We start from the raw sequence: 22,182 nt of genomic DNA, 5'->3' as shown, positions 1-22,182 counted from the left end.
ACCACCAAAACAAACATAAAAAAACTACCAATTAGTTTATTTTTATTTTTTCCCTAGGGCACTACTTAGAAAGCATCACGTAGAGGAGCTTCTCTCCCACTACAAACCCCCTGTAACTGCACCCCCCGCAACCCCACTATGCTTGACACAACATGCAATGCATGGAAGTATTCATACAAAGAATATAACACATATCCAACAATTTTGGAAATGTTGTTTCTTTTCATACATGGGGCTATAGGAGTACATGATCAACAATCTAACGAAATATTGCTCATTGTTTCTCTACACTAAGAGAACTTTTCAGTGCTTACATATTTTTTTAATGAATCCAAAACATTCTTCAAAGTGTCCACCATCACAAGAAACACCTTTTTTTCTTAAAACATATCTCTCACAAAGTGATATTAAAGATCAATATGCTTTGTCTTATAATGATTTGTTGTTTTCTTCGCTAGGAAGATTTCACTCTAATTATCATAATCCATCCTCATAGCTTGTGTCCAATACCTTAACATGATCTTTGTACCATATTGTTTTCTTTCTATATATATATATATATATATATATATATATATATATATATATATATATATATATAGATATATATATATATATCTTGTGGCATCAATAAACTTCCAATCCATTTATCTTGGATTAAAATACAATTATAGTTCTTTAACTTAAACTACAAAATCATGGGCTAAACCACCATGTGTCAAAAAAACACCAAACCCAAAAACCGTGTGATGAAAACCACCAAAAAGAAACATAAAAAAAACTACCAATTAGTTTATTTTTATTTTTTCCCTAGGGCACTACTCAAAAAGTGTCACGTAGAGGGGCTTCTTCCCCCCTACAAACCCCCTATGAGCCCCCTCCCCAACCCCACTACACTTGACACAACATGCAATGCATGGAAGTATTCATACAAAGAATATAACACATATCCAACAATGTTGGAAATGTTGTTTTATTTTTACACGAGGTTGTAGGTCCGAGTACATGATCAACAATCTAAGGAAATATTGCTAATTGTTTCTTTACACTAAGAGAACTTCTCAATGCTTACATATTTTGTTAATGAATCCAAAACATTCTTCAAAGTGTCCACCATCACAAGCAACACTTTTTTTTCTTAAAACATATCTCTCACAAAGTGATATTAAAGATTAATATGCTTTGTCTTAGAATGATATGTTCTTTTCTTTGCTAGGAAGATTTCACTCTAACTATCAAATTCTATCCTCATAGCTTGTTATATCAACCCAATACTTGAACATGATCTTTGTAACCATATTGCTTTCTTTCTTACATGAGTAGATGTCATGTATTTAGCTTCTATTGTTGACAATCGGGGTTTTTTTAAGGATTCAAATATTATGCTAAGGTATAGTATTATAGGAAACTATTCTGGTTTGAAAAATCATACATATAGAATGTAGGCAAAATATTCAATAAAAAACATGTAATTTACTATTAAAAATGGAAAAAGATTGGCAAATATCATCAACTTAATCATATGTGTGTAAAAAATAAATGAATTTTTAACCAAATGGGTAAATATTGTTTTTGGAAAATGTCAAACAAATCCAATTGGCGAAATTTCACCCCTAAAAAATTCCATTAGGGGAATTTTAAGGTCTAAAATGGGCCTCCTAAGAAAAATGTATAGCCAAAATAAACTTTATAAGAACCGATAGGATTCAAGATGATGATGTCAACCATGGGGGATGATTCACCATTTTTGGAGTAAAAAAGTAAAAAGATTAAAAAATAATAAAATAATAAACCTACTTTTTCAACTCGTATTTTCAACTTATCTCCCTAAGGTTTTGCTCAAATTTCGACCGAGAGTACTTGTTGGATGCAAAATTTAATTTCCCATCCAAAGAGTACCCGTGTTGCATACTTTCGATGGACCCTGGAATCACGTTTTTCATGTATTTCTCATTTTTTGTGTAGTAGATTCCGTCGAAAGTATGCAACATGGGTACTCCTTGGATGAGGAATCAAATTATTCATCCAACGAGTGTTTCTGCTCAAAATTTGAGTCATCCCATAGGGAGATAAGTTGAAAATATGAGTTAAAAAAATAGTTTTTTCTTTTTTTCCCTTTAAAATTTGATGATGTAATCTAATCTTATTTTATTATTTCCACTATTATTTTATAATTTCCTTAGGAGACCCATTTTAGACCTCAAAACTCTCCTAATGCTTGTTAATGTAAAAAAAATAACCAATTGGCGAAATTTCACCCCTAAAAATTTCATTGTTGAGAGTGCCACTACAAATTGTGTCTTGCTCATACAACTGATTTCTCCTCCAAATAGGTGAAACATATACCTCACTTGTAAATCTTTGTGACCCAGATCTTGGCCCATTATGAATCAACAAAGCCATTTATGTCCAACACTTTGTCCTACCCTAGTCTTCCTTAATAACACAATCCATAGCTAGTAGTACCATGCAAATACTTGAAAACCCTATTTATTTTTGTTTAATGTTCCTTCATTAGTTTTGGCATATATCCACTCAATGCTCTCATTGCATGTGTAATGTCCGATCTAGTAAAAATCATTGTATACATCAAACTTCCAATTGCATTGGCATATCTAACACGAGACATGTCGTCTTCCTCTTTTGCCTTGGGACACTATTCTAAAGATAAATTTTCACATACATGAATAGGGACCTTTATTAATTTACATTTTGTCATATCAAATCTCTGCAATATTCTCTCAACAACTCTTTTAATTTTTATGCCCAAAATGAAATTTGCAACACCAAAATCCTTCATGCCAAAAATTTTAAAGGACAACTGAGTTTTCACTTCTTATATGATTTCCTTTTCATTTCCAACCAACAACATATCATCAACATACAAGACCAAATAAATAAGAAGATCACCAAATAATTTGAAATGCACACAATGATCGAATTTACTCCTTGAGAATCCAAGTCCCAATATATAAGTATCAAATTTTTGATACCATATCCTTGATGATTTTTTTAACCCATATAGGGATTTTTTCAACTTGCATACTAACTATTTCTTTCCCTTCACCATAAATCCTTTTTACTAGTTTAGTAGATTCTTCTTCTAGATGTTAATTGAATTTAGCCTTGGTGGTTGGGCGAAATAGTTGTTATCCTCCCTGCCCAGGATCAAGTCTCGAAAGTTGACATGTTTACACTCTAGAATAGAGTAACTATGTTGCACTCTTAAGTGAGTCTATATTAAGTGCTAGCCTAGTACCAACAACCTCTCTCTTTCCTTCGGGATGAGAGGGAGGTGGACTTTCTTCTCCTAATGGTACCCAATACCCAAAAAATAACTAAGGAAAAAAATATTTCTTCTTCCAAATCCCCATATTGGAATGGTGTCTTAACGTCCATTTGTTCTACTTCAAAAACAAAAGTAGCAACAATAGATTATTGAAATCTAATAGAAGTTAACTTGGTAACAAGAGAAAAACTCTCACCAAAGTTAATTCCCTTTTCCCATGAATAATCTTTTGCTACTTTTTCTAGCTTTGTATTTCTCTATTTTGCCTTCTACATTCAACTTGTTCTTAAACACCCATTCCCTTCCAATGGAATTTCTCCCAGCCGAAAACTCCGCTAGATCCCAAGTCTCAATTTTATCTAAGGCTACCAGTTCTTCAAACATGGCCTTTTTTGAGAGTTTTCCATCCTTTGAGTACACTACCTCCCTAACAATTCTAGGATCATCATTAAAATAAATCAAATTTTGAATGGAAATCAGGTAGAGTATATCTTTATGGCTATCTTCTTTGTCGATTTGATCTCCTTATTACTAGAGTTTGTGGTTCTTTTCTTATTCTTATTCTTCTATAGAGTCTGATTCATCATCCTTCAATTCAAACTCTATCTTCTTTGGTTATATCTCCCTTGGTAGGACTTTCTTTTACAACATCTTTGATTTCTCTAAATGCTACATCTTGGTTATATATAACCTTCTTCGTTTTTGGGTTCCAAATCTTATAACCTTTCGGATCATCTTTATATCCAATAAAGTATTAAAGATACACTTTTCAACTCTCTTTTCTAACTCACCCCCATTCTCCTTCTGAATGCATAAGTATCACAACAAAATACCTTGTGATGTTTAAGAGAAGGTTTATTACTACTCCATACCTCATGTGGAGTCTTATCATCCAATGTTGATGAAGGTGATGTATTTACAAGATAACATGTAATGTACATTGCCTCTGCCCAGAATTCTTGTCCTAACCTAGCACCACTATGCATGCTCCTTACTTTCTCCATTAACATCTTATTCATCCTTTCTACAACTCCATTATGCTATGATGTGTATGGATTAGTATTTTTCCTTGCTATACCATACTTCTTGTTGAATTATTTAAATTCATTCCTACAAAATTCTCCATCATTATCTATCCTAAACACCTTAATGTTCTTCTCTATATGATTTTCCACAAGAGCCTTATACATTTTGAATTTGTTAAAGACTTCAAATTTCTTCCTAAAGAAATAAATCCATGTATTTTTCAAGAAGTCATCTATAAATTAAACATAGTACATATATTTACCCAATGGTGGAACCAACATATGTCCAAACACATCACTTTGCACCAATTGTAATATTCTCTTTACCCTCATAGAACCATAGGAGAATCATACATGATTCAACTTCCCATACAGAAAATGTTCACAAAAATCAAAATCCAAGGAGTAATTAGATATACCTTCTACTATACCATTAGCATGTAGTACTCAAAGATCCCTCTCTTTGATATTTCCCACTCTTTGATGCCATAACATAGTATTTTTTCCAAAGAGTATATGATTTTTTCTTTCTACAACTCTAATCTCAAGAATATTGAAGTTGTTTCACCAATCACTAACAATGCTTCTTAGCAGCTTACACAAAGTTCCAATCTAGAGTCCCCTTAGCAATACCATTTCTCCTCAAACCATCTTGCAAGTATCCATTTCAAACACTATTTTTACACTTGCATCACTCATTTTGCTTATAGAAATCAAATTTTTGGCCACTCCTAAGATGTGAAAAATACCGAGTGTTCTAATCCTTCCACCCATGACCTTGAACTTGAATTGTTATCGTCCTATGATTTTGGTTATTAAGTCATTTCCTAGGAAAACATCATCACCATCATTTCTTTCACACTCACAAAAGCACCCCATGTGATGATCCATATGAACAATTTCCCCTGAGTCAACAAGCCATGCCTCATGATCTACATGTGTACTTGATGATCCAAGAATGTTTTCGCTTATAGATGTATAGAAAAGAATCACATGCAAAATTGCATCTTAACACAGAAATGTACACATAAGAAAAGAAGAAGTAAACACACAAAAGGCACAAAACAAGACACCAAGGCTTGATAACATAGTTTGTCCAATTCGGACTACGTCTCCGGGCCCAGCTCAACAATGGGGAGGCCTTTCTTATTAAAATGGCATGAAAGAAAAGAATTACAATCATCAACTGTCCACAAGAGGCTTATACCTCCAATCTGCAAGATAGCCTGTGAAATGGATGCCTGAGATGGAGAAGTAAATAGCACCAAAGTGTCCGTAGCAATGAAGGGGTTGGAGTCATATAAACTATCTAAACACAGAAAAATAGCGCTCTCGGCCTCCTGCGAAACGAAACAGCGTGCTGCTCAAAAATGCCTCCCCCGTTCTTTCTAATTATCATGGTTTTATAATGGATTCTTTGGACAAGATCCCATTCAAATCGGGGCTTGTCTGGTTCATAATGGAGGCCTGTATCATGGATGGATCGGCGGGCATAACCACCTCTTAAACTGGCTTGTTTATCGTTGAGGGGATAAGGCCTTAAAAATCCTAAAAACACTGAAAATCCACCCCAAAACCAATTACCCGGAATTCAAAAATCATAAAATCGGGCTTATATGACTATCAGGTTTGACCTGAGGTCACAATCGGCGTATCGTTGTTTCCAAGGTCCTGTTAATGGGGAAATGCGGACCGCTGATCGCTGATATCAGCATCGGCCGATCGCATCGGTCCCGCTCATATATCACCCAGGGTGTCCCGATAATGGTTCCGCTCTGCTCGCTCACCAATATGTACACAGTAAGTCCTCTGATCCGGTTGCCTCCGGTCCGCCAATCCAATTTGATCGGAGATCGGTGATCGGGGGTTCCACTGCACCCCTCTTAATTCTACCTCCACAAGTCCTCATATTGTGATTTGGCCTTTAAGGCTTAAATCCATTTTTCAAAGGAAAAATCCTCATTTCCTTAAGGATCAAAGCAACCTTCCCTGTGTGATAACCTCATCATCCGAACTCGGATTGAAGTGCCGTTCATGCTGTTGGAATCAGAATGACGAGATCTACGCTCTGATCCTGAGTTGACTTCCTTCCGATCACTTTGATTTCTGAGTTTTTCCATGCCATTGTATCTGAAGATCAACCTGGATCAATCCTCCCATTGAAGAGCTTTTGGACCGCCAAAAGCTTTTCATTAGTCAATTGGCAAGTAAGGGAACTGTTCCCTCCCTTTCTCTTTCTCTATCCATCTGGCCTTGTTGGGGTGCATTCCCTTGAATCCAACTTGAAGGTTTTCTACATCTCCTCGCCGTGAAGTCCTGGTTTTCTGTCAAGGATGATGTCTTCGGGCAATTCATTGAGATATTCTGGTGCAAAATCATCGACTGTAGGAACTATGCCCACCTCGTCAGTTTCCATGATCAAAGGTGGTTCATACAACTTTAGGTTCTCCACATTCACTACTAAATACATCTGCATATATACTGGCAAGTCAAGACGAAAGGCATTGTTCCAAATCTTCTCCAATATGGTGAACGGTCCATACTGGATTGGCCGCAACTTCTTTCCTTCTCCCTTCATCCTATCTTTGCTGATGTGGAACCACACCTTGTCGCCCACTTGGAATTGATGGTCGACTCGGTGTTTATCATGTCGAGCCTTGTAACAGGCTCGAATTTTCTCCAACTGCTCTTGCACTACTCGGTGAATCAATTAGATTTGCTGAATGAACTGCTAAGCTTTGTCCCTATCATTACGTCCACTGGAGCCATCTTCCCTTCCAAAGACCATATCAAAAGGGTCCTTTGGCAAGTAACCAAAAGATGTCTCGAATGGTGAACGCTGCGTAGATGAATGCACTGCTCAGTTGTAAGAATGTTGTATATAGGGGAGATGTTCATCCCATAACTTGGGATGTTTCCCACAATAGCCTCGTAATAAGTGTACCACGGTATGGTTAACAACCTATGTCTATCCGTCGGTCTGCGGGTGAAATGCTGTGCTTCTTTTCAGTTTGGTGTCCATCATCCTCCACAAACTCATCCAAAACTCTCCAAGGAATCGAGTCCCGATCTGACACAATTGATGTGGGTAATCCAAAGTGGACCCAAACATGTTGAAAGAAAAGAGAAGCAGTCTGCTCTGCGGTAATCTGCTTTTTACAAGGCATAAGAATACACATTTTTCTAAAACAGACAACGACAACATACAAATAGTTGTGACTCTTCCTAGACAAAGGTAAACCTCCTACAAAGTCCATTGACACCCTTTCCCATGGACGACTCGGAATAGGGAGTGGTGTGTAGAGCCCAAGTTTTCTATTAGAGGGCTTTGAAACAGAACACATCACACAACCCTTTACATATCGAGTCACAATGTTTTTTCAAATGAGGCCAAAAACAAAATCTTTGTACATGACATAAAGTCTTTTCCACACCAAAGTGTCCAGACACAAGAGAGGTGTGGACCTCTCAAATTACATGTACTCTTTCTCCTATGGGAATACACAATTTACCAAGGTGATACAACTTTTTCCCCTACAAGTGATAGTTGTCCAATTGTGAACCATGGGTTAGTTTTGCATAAACCTCCTTAAAGTCATCATCATTAGGATATTGTTCAACATAACTTTCAAAATATAACGAAGCATTATGAAAAATAACAGAAGCAGAAATAGGAGGGCGAGATAGCATATCGGCCACTTTATTGCTAGTGCCCTTCTTATACTTTATTACCAGATGAAACTGTTGAAGAAAGCCCATCCACTTGAAATGACAAGATTGCTGCAACTTGGTTTGTGACTAAAGGTACTGCAAGGGCTGATGATCTGTATGGATGATGGTCTCCTTGTCGATTAGGTAGTGTTTCCACTTTTTCACACTCTACACCAAGGCATAAAGCTCCTTGTCATAAGTGGGATAGTTTATCATAGCTTGAGAAAACTTCTCAGAATGGTAACAAATCGGCTTCTTTTGTTGCATTAGTACAGCTCCCATGGTATAACCACTGGCATCGGTTTCGATTTCAAATGGTTGTTGGAGATCGGGTAAGGCTAAGACTGGCACGGTGCTAATTTTTTCCTTCATTGTTTCGAAGGACTTCTATTGTCTTCCTCCCCATTGGGAGACCTGCTTCACACTTGTCAATGTGTGCAAAGGTGCTGCAATAACAGAGAAATTAGCAATAAATCTCCTCCAATACTGGACTGCACCTAGAAAGCTACAGACCTCAGTTACACTAGTAGGCTTAGGCCAATTTACAATTGCTTCAACTTTAGAGAGATCAATTTTTCACTGACCATGACCAACAATATGACCTAGGTAACCCAAAGAGGTTTTCCCAAACTCGCACTTTGACAATATAACCAAGATTTTTTCTTTTTTCAGCACATCAAGCACTTTCACATGACTCACATGTTCAAACCAACTTTTGCTAAAAACTAGTATGTCATCTAAATACACAAGAACAAACTCATCAATGAAAGGATGAAATATATCATTCATAACCCGCATAAAGGTGGTTGGAGCGTTACAAAGCCCGAAAGGCATCACCATCCATTCAAACAACCCCTGCTTGGTCTTGAAGGCAGTTTTCCACACGTCTTGCTCCGCAATTCTAACCTGGTGATAGCCACTACGTAAATCCAACTTTATGAAATAAACAACACTTTTTAATTGATCCAATAAAGCATCTATGCGTGGGAGGGGATAGCGATTTTTCACCGATATCTTGTTGAGCGCACGGTAGTCCATGCACATCCTCCAGCTGCCATCTTTATTTGGCACTAGAATAATCAGCAAACCACATGGAGAGGAGCTTGGCCTGATGATGCCTTGGTCCAACAGTTCCTGCACTTGCCTCTTGATCTCCTCCATTTCAATTGCCAACATCCTGTACAAGTCGATATTTGGCAAAGGGGCGTCGTGCAATAGATGGACTTCATGTTGGATTTCCCTCTTCAGAGGTAGTCCCTTCGGCTCCTGAAACAGTTCATTATAACCAAAAATCAATTCCATTAATTCATGTTTATGTTTCCCATCACAGCCCTGGAACATATCAGCGAACTTAGCCTCTTTCTACCTTATGACCATAAGCATGCATGTTTTACTAGAATTCACCAGTCATTTAATTTGCCCAGTGCTTACGAGGCTGGCATTAATCTTATTTTGATGAGCCCGCACTATGTATTCTACCCCATCCTTGGTGATGTGATATTTATTCTAATGGCGGAAAAAGACTGTTTTTCTGTCATACAAGTATGGGCTTCCTAATACCATGCCACAGATATCCAGTGGTATAACATCCATCTCTACTTTGTCTACCAGCTTAGACGCAATCACAAATTTGACCTTACACTACTGGGTTACATTCAATTTCGCTTTATCATGTATCCATCCCAACGAGTAAGGTTTTGGGTGAGGTTTTGTCTCTAAGCCAAGCTTCTTTACCAAGGATTCTACAATTAAGTTTGCTTGGGACCCAATATCAAATAGAGTTTCTACTTTGGTATGATTTACCACCACCCTGATATGAAATAATTCAATTCTTTTTCGGTCATTCAAAAGGGACTCATCTACAGAACTGGTACTTTCATGCAATTCAGAATCAATAGGAGGTGTAAGGGTACCTTTTGTTCCCGCTGCTATGACCAGCGCTTCATCTCCCAAATCTGATCCAAGGTCTTGTTGTGTCGCTGCTACTGTTTTTTGCTTCCCTTTTCCTCCATACTTCTTTGGACGCCTTTCGGGTAATACTTCCAACAGTGATCGTCATCATGGCCTTCCTTCTTGCAGTGATTGCAATAAGGCCGCTCTCCCTCTTTAGCTGCTGATGTTTTCTTATCCTTCCCTTTCCATTTCGCTTTGGATTTTCCATTGGGAGGTTTGAACGGTGGCTTTTTGGACTGATCCTCTCTTTCATTCTTGCCCCTGTTCTCAATATGAATTGCTTTTATGTTGGCTGAATCAATATTGGTTGGTTTAAACAATAACAAGGAATGCCTAATATAACTATGCAGTGAGCCAATATACTTAGTTACAACTTCAGGTGCATCAAGTGCAATACCCAAATTCAGTGCCTGCTTACTAAATTCTTCTATAAAACTCTAAACATCCTACCCTTTGCCTTGCCTTAAGTATTGCCAATTCATCAAAGATTTATGTTTGTATCCTAAGGGATAAAACTGTTCCTTTAACGCAGAAGTGAAATCAGACCATGAGGAAAAGAGCTTACCCACATTTTTACTACTCTGTAATTTTCTCTCCCACCAAACGAGAGCTATGTTGCCCAGTCGTAGAGAGGTTAGCTGGATTTTCACCTCATCCTCTATGTTTTGCTGAATCCTGCAGTAAACCTTAATCTGCCTGATCCAATTGTTAAGCTTTCTTGCGTTACTTTCACCATTAAACATAGGAAGATCAAATTTAACATCTAATTTTAAAAAAGGTTTCTTAGATGCATCCTTTGGATTTCTTTGATTATGGTGGTGAGAGGAAGAAGAACCTTCACTCCCAGAAGGAGAAGGAGGGGGGTCTTCTCCACCATTCCCATGTGCTGAACCTTGTCCTTTTGGATTTATCTCCTTTGCTTTTTCTAGTCTTATAACTAGCTGACTGATATTTTCTGCCATTGAATAGAAAGTTTGTCTAAAATTGCACTCCTCTTCAATATGAGCATCATCTTCAGCCATGTTTCTTCTCTGAGGTGCATGCTCTGCCTCTGGATCGAAAGGTTCTAGATTCCCTTCACCTCTTTGAAGCCTGCCTCTTGTTAGCATGCAAACATGCAATTCGCATCTAAAAAGCCCTGCTCTAATACCACTTGATCCAAGGATGTTTTCTCTTATAGATGTATAGAAAAGAATCACATGCAAAATTGCATCTTAACACAGAAATGTGCACATAATAAAAGAATAAGTAAACACACAAAAGGCTAAAAGAAGACACCAAGGCTTGATAACGGAGTTCGTCCAATTCGTACTACGTCTTCGGGCCCAGCTCAACAATGGGGAGGCCTTTCTTATTAAAATGGCACGAAAGAAAAGAATTACAATCATCAACTGTCCACAAGAGGCTTATACCTCCAATCTGCAAGATAGCCTGTGAAATGGATGCCTGAGATGGAGAAGTAAATAGCACCAAAGCGTCCGTAGCAATGAAGGGGCTAGAGTCATGTAAACTGTCTAAACACAGAAAAATAGCGCTCTTGGCCTCCTGCCAAAAGAAACAGCGTGCTGCTTGAAAATGCCTCCCCCGCTCTTTCCAGTTATCATGGTTTATAATGGATTCTTTGGACAGAATCCCATTCAAATCGGGGCTTGTCTAGTTCATAATGGAGGCCTGTATCGTGGATGGATCGGTGGACATAACCAACTCTTAAACTAGCCTTTTTATCGTTGAGGCGATAAGGGCTTAAAAATCTCGAAAACACTGAAAATTCGCCCCAAAACCAATTACCCGGACTTTAAAAATCATAAAATCAGGCTTATATGACTATCGAGTCCGACCTAAGGTTGCAATCGGCGTATCATTGTTTCCAAGGTCCTGTTAACGGGGAAATGCCGACCACATATCGCCGATCGCCGATATCGGCGTCAACCAATCGCATCGTTCCCGCTCATATATCGCCCCGGGTGTCCCAATAATGGTTTCGCCGACTGGTTTATTGTCGATCACTCTGCCCGCTTGCCAATATGTACACAGTAAGTCCTCCGATCCGGTTGCCTCCGGTCCGCTGATTCGATTTGATCGGAGATCGACGATCGGGGGTTCCACTACACCCCTCTTAATTCCGCCTCCACAAGTCCTTCGATTGTGATTTGGCCTTTAAGGCTTAAATCCATTTTTCAAAGGAAAAATCCTCATTTCCTTAAGGATCAAAGCAACTTTCTAGGTGTGATAACTTCATCATCCAGACTCGGATTGAAGTGTCGTTCACACCGTTGGAATCAGGATGACAAGATCTACGCTCTGATCCTGAGTTGACTTCCTTCCGATCACTTTGATTTCTGAGTTTTTCCATGCCATTGTATCTGAAGATCCACCTGGATCATTTGAAGAAACCAAGAACGCATCCACTCCTGCATCTGAGGATGTTTTTGCTTCTATAGAACGAGCATCATCAAATCCATTCCCTCTCTCTGTAATTTTGGATCTATAATCTTCCTAATAATCCCCTTCTTTCCCACTTCTCCAACATACCTTTATGAATTTTCGTGGAAGTTTAGAGATTTCTCTAGATTTAAATCTCCAGCTTGAATACTTATATTTATTTCTATTATGGGATTCTCCTTGTACATACAAGGCATCTCTCTTCTAACATTCCATGTTTTTCCATCTCATCTCCTATAATAACAAGGATGTGATTATATCGTTGAAACTCAAATTAGTTGCATTACTATCCATGACAATAACCAAACTACCCATGAGTCTAGCAAAATAACAACAAGCTAATACACTTATCTTTATCTAAAATATTAATTTTAATAGATAATAGCTAACTTACTTTTATGTGGAAATTTCTCTTCTGTGGACAAAAGGGAACTCCCTAGATCTAGTGGTCTAATCTAGAAACAACAAGGGAAAAAAGATCTATGTTTTCCTTAGAGAAATCAGAATATGGAAGAAAGACCTACTTGGAATCTACAGTAAGCCCTCATATTCTTGCTTGTAAGCTCCAGCTCTAGCTCCAAGCGTCGTAAATGGAACCTGTAAAATGACTAAAACAAGCAAGAAAACTACAATATCCACATAGCATAAACTAATGTCTCTAATCAATGAGTCAAAAGGCATTGAAATACATAAGCATCAACATGACACAAGTATAGGAAAACAAAGTGCTTTTTGTATTAATAAATGAAGGAGAGAGTTACAACCATTTATAGATGCTTGACTTTGTAAATGTCTCCCCAATTATCTTGTCCTTCCTTGCCACAAAGCAAACCTTCAACCTCAACCCTAATGCATTAATGGATGGTGATTCCTTAAGCTCAAAGTAGTAGCATGAGGGCACTAGTAATCTCCAAAATCCAACTCAGACTCTATGGGAGGCAGTGAATTTATAGGGTAAAAGTGGTAGTTTAGGATTTATCAATCTAGGCTTGAGATTCACATATGAAGGAGGATAAGCTCTAAGGATAAGAGATAAGATCTCTAGAGTAGGAATTCGAGATCTCTATCAATGGTAAATGGTTAAAACCACCTTAGAAGCTTCTAAAAGGAGAATTTTCGTAACTATTTTTTATTTTTTCCAAAATTCTAGAATCATCACACCTGCAAAGGAGGGAAACTTGCACTGGTTAGTGTAGGTGCTCAGTTATGCAACTTGCAACCATTGCAGGTGGATTGAAATGCAGGGTGCATTGGGGCCAAAAACATAGTTTTTGAGCTGATTGACCCAAAAACTTAGACTTTTTGGAGAGCTAATGTGTAGAGATTTGCAAAGGGACAATGAAAAAGTGTCAGGGGTGTTGATTGATCCGGTTTTTAGGGCATTTGATTAGATGCAAAAAAAATGGCCTGTAACAGTGACAACAATATTGAAGGCAGTTTAATGCTTGTCACCAAGTCTCCATCCTTCATCCTTAGCCAATACAATTTTTTCCTCCTGAACAATTTGTTCAATGGGGACTTGTAATGATACAAAATTGCTAACATATTCCCTAATGAGTCCATTGTAGCTTCTCCTAAAACATTTAGTAATATTGAATCTGAAAAACACAATTGTATTGTGTTCTTTGCCTTCTGATATAATTTGGTCTAGTCTTTTGTTCATGTCCTTGTCAGTGTAGTGCTTGGATCCATGGTGATCCATTGATCTTTGTCCACCAACAAAGCTTCCATGTTGAGCTTCCATGACTCAAAACTATGTATCCCTCCCCTCTCCTTGTGACCTCCCCTGTTACATCTACCACAACAGACAATGTGTAGAGGTAGTAGTGCAAAGAACTATCCAAAGTTTTCGCGAAGAAGGTTCCAATAATAATTATGAAAAATCAAACCAAAACAACCCAAATATTTCACCAACAAGATTTTGGATTTCAATGAGAATTATGAAAAAAAATAAAAACCATTTAGTGTTATAGTAAGTTCCCACAACCAATATTTCTGGGGCTATAGCTCCATTAATGCACTGAGGCGGTATATGTCAACCTTTGGATTTATACTTACCTAAATCTAAATATAGTAGAGAGATATCACACCAATTTTAAACTAAATAGATGGTGAGACCCAGAAACTCAATACAGTAAAAAAATGTCACTGGTATATGTCAACCTTTGGATTTTATACTTACCTAAATCTAAAATATAGTAGAGAGATGTCACACCAGTTTTAGACTAAATAGATGATGAGACCCAGAAACCCAATAAAGTAGAGAGATGTCACACCAGTGTTAGGAAAAAACAGATCGTCAAATCCATCGTTATTATTAGGTGATTTGCCCCTCAATATAGTTAAAGTTTTGCCATTATGGTCACTATGCTTCCTTCGAGCTGTGAAAATAAGTGAGACTGGTGTGAAAACATTGTCACTATGCTTCCTTCAAGCTGAGCTTGAAAATAAGTGAGACGGGTGTGAAAACCAGGGCGACTCTGTTTTGAAATTCCAACCAAGCTCACACAAATCTGACATTTTCATCTTTATCCACCAGGATGTGCGTGAATGGCTACCTATCTTGATGTGCTCCCAGGGAAGACTCACGAGGGTGGTGAATTGCAGGGTCACGAAGGTTTGCCCTTTCAATAATTGTATGCAAAGTTTGTCGGACGTGGGAAGTTAGATGATTGGCTTGTGCGCCTTGGGTGGCCCCTGCGACTATGAAAACCAATCATGTCATTATAAAACATTTGATTACCGTTAACAAATTATTTCAGAACGCCAAAGTAAAGCAGGTTTCCATGGCGTAAAAGAGGCGACGCGGTTTGTGGACGTGGTGGCAATTTAAAGCCCAGATCAGGCCAAACGTTGACTATCTGAATTATTGAAAAATATATGGAAGGCTCAGGCCACTTTCATTTTTATTTTACAGCAAGGAACCCCAGTGCTGTGGGGATTTAATAATGGATCCATGGTTGGTCTCAGTACTGTGAAAGGAGCGCCAGCAAGACGAGATAATTCAATATGCCTATTGATATGGCGAAGGTTATCGAATAAGGTACTAAAAATTCTTTCTATTATCTATTTTTCCTTTCTCAACTATCTGAATTTGTCTGGTTGCTTCAATTCTGGACACATAACATCATTTACTTAAATACTATATTGACCAAAACCAGTGCAACTATGGTACTGGTAGGTTTCTATGATTTTGGTAAACTTTAAGCAATAGTCAAAACTGACATGATAACTGTCTATGGAGTGTGTTTTGGCTTGATTTACAGGGATTTGAATATTGAATCTTATTGTTTACTTAATATTTCATAGTATAGTTATAACTAATTAAGTTTTTAGGGACAATCGTGTAACTATTTGAATATTGAATTTTATGGTTTACATAATATTTTATAATTAGTGATTGCTAATCAAACTATCCTTGTGGACAATGGTATACAAAGCATTTGAATTTTGAATCTCATAATTTACATAATATTTATAGCAATCCGTAATTGAGTTGTATTAAACTACTGTGTACAAAAAATTTGAAAATATAAAAAAGATTTTTGAGAATCATGAGAGGTAGGTTAGAATTGTGAAAATTTTTTGGTTACACTTCCGTGAATATTGTTCTCCAATTTTCATAATTCTAACCTGCCCCTCATAGCAATCTTAATCATTTTGTACATTTTTTTATGGGGAATTGTGAAAAGCAGAGTTAGAATAATGAAACTTCTAAAGCAGAGCTAGGTTATGATATATGACCGATCAGTAACCATTTCATATAGCTTTCAATGTAGAATTTCTACTTATCTGTGTGATGAAAATGGCCAGCTATCTGTGTGAAGACAAGACCTCGGAAACTTATATGGAATGAAATATTTGATTAATGTCCTCATTTCTTCCCATGGCCAAGGGTACATTATGCCTGCTATATATTCCATTCCTATTTCAAACGCTTTATTAGATATTTCTTCTTGTATTTCGCTTCCAATTTGTCTAATTTTCTCATTCCAGTAATTTTTGTTCATCTAAATACAGGCTTGTCTGCCAGGTGCTTGCTGATTGTTCGGCTTTACCACAGTGTAATTCTGCATTTCAATGTTTCTTCAACTTCTCTACAGAGAATACCTGCTAAAGCAGCATATTAGTTGGCTCTAATACACATCCAACGAAGAAGGCTACTTACGGCTTTTCCCAATCAGGCGGCCAGCAATCATATTAATTTAAGGGATGGATTCCAATCTGCTTAAAGAAAATTTGAAAGGTACAAATCGTTATGCTGATTGCTGCTATATGTGGATTCATAACTAGCAGGTCTATCTATGAAATATTTTGCATAACATTAAATAAATTCAGGCATGTCTCCCTTTGTTATAAATACAAAGGACTTTGATTTCATGGATGTGGGACTGTCCTTTGTGTTATAAATATTAGGCCTGAGGGTACAGTGCTCATTTCTTCTGCAGGCATGGATAGTGGACAGGCCAAAAATAAACACCTGGCAACTAGGTCTGATGACGGGCTTGAATCAAACATCATGGATAGTTGTCACAGTAGTTTAAATGATATTTATAGCAGTGCAAATTCGGATATGCTGATAGAGAACCTGCTGAAACTACAGCCTGATCTCCAGAACTCAAAAGAAAAGAATGAAAAACCAAGGAATGGATCAAAGAAAAAAGGAGACGAGTATGGGGTTCTGGAGGAAAAGATCAGACAGTTCCATATTGGAATTCCCAAGCTGAAAGAAGAGAGTGAGACCCCTCAAAACATGAAAATTGGCGAAAGTACTGATGTTTTCCAGAAAGAAAACATCAAGATTGAAACAGAATTACAAGATGAGATCAGAAAAGACCAGAAGATTCAAAGGGCAATTGAAGATTTGCAGAAAAAGTTAGTCAACTTAGAAGAAGAAAACAAGGCTCTCAAAACGGAATTGCAAAGGCCCCTTAAGAGGAATCTTGAAAATAAGGAATGGAGTGGGGCTACCCTACTCAAATCTGATAAAATGAAATGTAAATCATCAGAGCAGCAGGAACAGAATCCTGTGGTGAGCAGACAGAATGAGAGATATATTGAGGAAGAATGTAATAATTTGCAAGAGGAACTGCTATTGCAGGAAGGGAAGAGCAGCCTTAGGATTGAAGCATCCTGTCAGCAGCAGGGGATGAAGAGTTTTGGAGATGGAACCTCTAATTTATTGATGGAAAATGAGGATCTTAGAAATAGGCAATCTGATTCAATGCAAGAACAAATTACTCTTTTACAACAGGAACTGCAAGCTAAAACTGAGCTTGTTGAGATCCAACAGAAACAAATTGGGGATCTCCTACAAGCACTTGTAAAAGGCAGCTGTGAAAACGCTAGATTAACAAGCGAACATAATAGATGTATGGCAGAGCAAGGTGATGCCAATAGTTTGCAGGCAGACCTTGCACGTGCACAACAAGAAAAACAGAAGCTACGAAAGGAGCTTTCAGCAAAGGTCACTGACCTTAAGAACCTTCATATTCTTTTCTCTGCCTTGGGAAGGGAGAAAGAAATAATGGCATCAGAGTTGATACTGAAAACCAGAATAGTGGGTGACATGGAAGAAGACTTGAATGACCTAAAAGACCAAAACGAGACACTGTCAAACAAGTTAGAAAACCATGCCAGGGATAATAAAAACAAAAGCCGAGATATGCAAAACACAATTGTTTCGCTTCAGAACCGCAACAAACTATTGGCAGAACAAGTGCTCAAGACATCGGAAGGATATCGTTCCTTGAAGTGGAAATCAAAAGAACTACAAGAAAAGAACAGTGGATTGAAAAGGGAGATAGGCAACCTCAAAGCCTCCATTCTAAAACAGGAAAAGCTTACCTGTGTTCTTGAATCAGAAAGCGCTGCACTTGTGAATGAAATCACCTGGGGTAAGCAGCAATTGCATTTTCTGCTGAAAGAATACCAGGGCTTCCGAAAAGAGACAGAATCACTCTCAGAACAGCAATTAACGAAGCCTGATAAGGAGAAAAGTCTCGAAGGCGAAATTATTTTTCTTGAGCAACTCCTGCTTCACTTCGAGAAAGAGATTGCCAGCATCAAGGCAGAATCTGATAGAGGGGTCAAAGAAAATAAAAAACTCAAGGGGGAAATGGCAGTGTTGCGGAATGAACTGTTGCATCTGCGTACTGACAATGGTGTATTTGTGCAAGAAAAAAAAGCTAGATGAAAGCAGAGATGGTAGTATCAAGAGACTAGAAGATACAATTGAGGTTTTATTTTGCAAACAGGAAATTCCTCAGGCAGAGGCCGAAAACATCATATGGAGAAAAGCAGGCTTAAACTAGATGATGTCATAGATTCAGAAACCATTTACAACTAAACGAAATGTGTTTGCCCAAAAACAAGACGATGCAGTGTTTTGACAGAAGATGGGCCCTGGCTCTGAGGTCAGGGCCCCCATGAACTAAATTACGAAGTTTCACGTAGTCCATGATTTGCAGAAATCAAAACCATATTCATCAGAAGCTCCGTTCATTGATAATGAGAATACACAGACATTGAACTGGACAGCGGACATTGATGGGATGAGTCCTGGTGCCTGGAAAACACTGTTCAAAATTTCAAAATCCTTTTAATTTATATGGTGGTGTTGAATTTGTTGTACAGCATGGATTTTGGATGTAATTGTAAATCACAATGCCCTTCTGTATATATAGCACATTGATGCTGTGAAACTAAGGTAACATTTGGATAAATCTTAGAAGATATATATGAGAATCTTAGTAGAGATGTAAGAGTAGTTAGATCTACTTTCAAGATTATATAATGCATCTCAATCTTACCATGTGTACTGTGTTTGCCCTCAAACTATATATATACACCATAAACATAGTTCATTATTTCTGCTCGGGCTCTTCCCACGTGGAACCTGAATTGTATTGTTTTCATAACTTTTCTCATCTTCTAATGTAACAAATAAAAACCTATATGAAAAAAATATATATATATATTTACATCACTATATAGGCCTCGATAATGGACCCTTTAGTGAGGATTTATGAATTATTAATGAGCAATTGAATTGAGTTCGTATATACGCGACATCAATGTTATATATTTTAATGCATGTATATCAAACCTCGCAGTTAGTGTTGAATATATGGTTGATGGTAATTGAGTTTCACATGGCCCACGGTAGGTTGGCCGTCTGCGACCTGACCTTGGTTACCTTGCCTGTGTACTTTGAATCCTGTGGCATGTGGTTAGAGGAGATTGTTGCATGTCTTTGCTAGTTGATATTGATCCTGGTTAACTCTTGTCTCGTTTTATGCCATCCAATCATGGCTAAGCAAATCGACGATGGGGAGGGTTTAGGGTTTAACCCCCTAACCACTTTTCCGTATCCAACAGAGGTTAGCACCAGTTGTTGTCTTCAGTCCTTAGTTTCTTGCTGCTCTGCAACCAATTTGTCTGGTGAGGTTTTCCGCCAGTGCAGGGTCCTTCTGCTATTTTTCATGGAGGCTATGGTTAGCCTTGCGAACGTAGGTAACCCCAACAGCTTGACTTTACGTGGTTTTGATTATTTTCATTGTCTGTGTTTGTCTTCCGCATTGGACCTCTGCCTGGTGTCGAGATTGATTGAATGTCGCCTCTGTCCAGGGTGGCTCGATAGTCTGCTCATGTTGTGGACGAGGCTCTGCTCCAACAAACCTTTTTGGGAGGTAAGCATACAAACCAACAGGTTCTTTTCTGAATATTTATAGCCTCTCTGTTATGAGTTTTTTAACTGATGGGGTGTATTGTGTTGCAGGTAGGTTGCTCGATGCGGAAACTCTCTAGTTCCAGGTAAGAATGACCCTCTTTCTGTCATCATGCTTCTTATAAATCTCGTCGGGTTAAACTCTTACTGATTCCTTGGTTGCTTGTGGTTGTATGCAGGTATTTTCCCCAATCTACCTAGTTCAATCAAGCTTGGAATGTGTCCCTTAAAGGTTCAAGAATTTACGGCTTCCATGGTCACTTCCAAGTTGGAAAATCTTACCTCAGGGCATGAATATTTAGCTACAAATTATTAACTACTCGACGAGAGAGAGACTATGCATCAAGCCGAGTTTTTCGCCGAGAGTTGCTTAGGTTTTGGTTTTTAGTTTAATTAACTGTATAATAGAAAGCCAAACACTGTGCACAACACATGTATTTTGTGAACATTCAGCACTTGTTCGACTGCGAGTCTTTTTGTAGATATTTTCTCTGTTTATACATTGTTGAGTTAAGTTATACATTGGATGGCATTTTAGGGGTTTTATTCATATCGTTATAATCAGGTTGTTGAGTTGTTCTGAAATGTGGCATTGTTCTCTTTAAGTTATTATTACAGTGATTGTATTTCACCAAACTCAGTGCATTTCATTTGAATGACAATGAAGTTGTTTCATCTCAGATTTAATTGTAGGCCCAGATTACTCTGTTTCCTTGCTCAGGGTATTAGAAGTTAGTGAGTTTACCTTAGTTCATTCGACATTTCCGGAATGATTCTTTTAAGGATTGTTTATACATTAAGTCACCTAGATCACTTCTATGATGGTTTTCTTTTCAGCTCTACAGTAGTCCTGTAGTATTTCATGCGATTTATTTATATTGTGACTCATGTATCCGTTCGGCATTTTCAAAACGTTTCATTTTAATATTATTTTTACAATGAATAAGCTAGAATTACCCCTATAATGGTTTGCAGTACATTACTCAATTTATATTTGACTCTATAGCATAATACATAGATAAATTCCTTAGTGATCATATAATGTTTCATACAGGTTGTTCCACTGCTCATAATAAGAAAATATTCTTAATACTTTAATAATGCATGCATATTTATCCGTTGCATGAAGTTATTTGTCCATACTTTACTAGTATTACATGTTATCTTGCCTGCATTGCTATAACATACTGTCCACTGTTTGCATTGCAAATTTGGTAATTTTGATTCTCTGTTTTAATGCATTTTTCAAAGAATTTCTTTTCCTAGTTGTTCTGTCATTTAAGAAATTCTTCCAGCATTAATTTGTAATAAAAAGTTCTAGTTTATCATTTACATAAATTTTCCACAGTCTAACATTAATTCATAATGGATCTTACTATGATACTTATCTGTTCAATATTAGCAAACTGTAATATTCAATCCTCTCTGGAAAGTCTCTCCTCCCAACCGCGATCCTGGCAATTATGTCTAGACCCTCCCACGAGCACTTTCTTCTGTTCACAGTTAAAATAATTCCAGCCACAGTCAAGTACCCTGGGCATCCAGATTCATGTCATGCCTCAAGTCCTATACCTTTTTACTGACTGTTTTTTGAGAATTCTCCCACTGGTTTATTCCACCCAACTCTAGGATCCCTCCTGGCTTCTTTTCCCCCATCTAAATCTCCCTTCAAGGTAGATGGGTAACCGTCTTTTTATAACTGTTTCTTTTAATTAATGTAAACAGTTTCTATTTTTGTAAAAAGTACCAGTTCTCTTAATTACGAATAATTTAGGTAACCAAATGTATGTTTCTTGGCCCTCCGACCTTAGTCATTTATTATTTAACATCATAGGGTAAGAAAATTAAAGTAATAAATGGTAAAGATCAAACTAAGTAACCACAATAATTTTTATGCATCTTGGGGTGTTACATCTCCCCCCCACATGAGGAACACCATCCCTGGTGTTCTTTCTGCTTTCAGAAAATACCGTCGGATAAACTTTCTCCATAAATTACTTATCTTCCCAAGTGGCCTCATCCGAGCCAAAGTG

General features: G+C 37.6%; 1 protein-coding gene across 3 annotated transcripts; it reads left to right on the top strand.

Moving 5' to 3' along the window:
• The first annotated feature begins 14,994 nt into the window (after positions 1 to 14,994).
• LOC149253526 (uncharacterized) lies at positions 14,995 to 20,733 on the top strand. Of its 3 annotated transcripts, XR_016267100.1 has the most exons (4): positions 14,995 to 15,463; positions 16,441 to 16,666; positions 20,050 to 20,111; positions 20,329 to 20,733. XR_016267100.1 is itself a non-coding variant. In XM_089459947.1 (3 exons), the coding sequence occupies exons 2-3, from the start codon at positions 16,633 to 16,635 to the stop codon at positions 18,614 to 18,616; spliced, it is 1,782 nt and encodes a 593-aa protein (XP_089316073.1). In that variant the 5' UTR covers positions 15,230 to 15,463; positions 16,454 to 16,632; the 3' UTR covers positions 18,617 to 19,336. The 3 variants fall into 3 exon arrangements, 2 of the variants coding, with proteins under 2 accessions (XP_089316073.1, XP_089316072.1); XM_089459947.1 differs by lacking the exons at positions 20,050 to 20,111; positions 20,329 to 20,733 and adding an exon at positions 16,869 to 19,336 and having other exon boundaries at positions 15,230 to 15,463; positions 16,454 to 16,666; XM_089459946.1 differs by lacking the exons at positions 20,050 to 20,111; positions 20,329 to 20,733 and adding an exon at positions 16,869 to 19,336 and having other exon boundaries at positions 15,230 to 15,463.
• Positions 20,734 to 22,182: the final 1,449 nt, after the last annotated feature.

Source organism: Pinus tabuliformis, chromosome 7 (assembly GCF_031772625.1).
Source record: "Pinus tabuliformis cultivar Carrire ecotype Pingquan chromosome 7, CPIR1, whole genome shotgun sequence".
In the NCBI taxonomy this organism is placed as follows: Eukaryota; Viridiplantae; Streptophyta; class Pinopsida; order Pinales; family Pinaceae; genus Pinus; species Pinus tabuliformis.
The sequence above is the reverse complement of the archived record's forward strand: the minus strand, read 5'-3'. Positions and strand labels throughout refer to the sequence as shown.

Coding starts and splice junctions, on each gene's coding strand:
- LOC149253526 (XM_089459947.1), top strand. CDS start 16,633: ATGGATTCCAATCTGCTTAAAGAAAATTTGAAAG. Junction 16,667..16,868: donor GCTTAAAGAAAATTTGAAAG/GTACAAATCGTT, acceptor TTTCTTCTGCAG/GCATGGATAGTGGACAGGCC.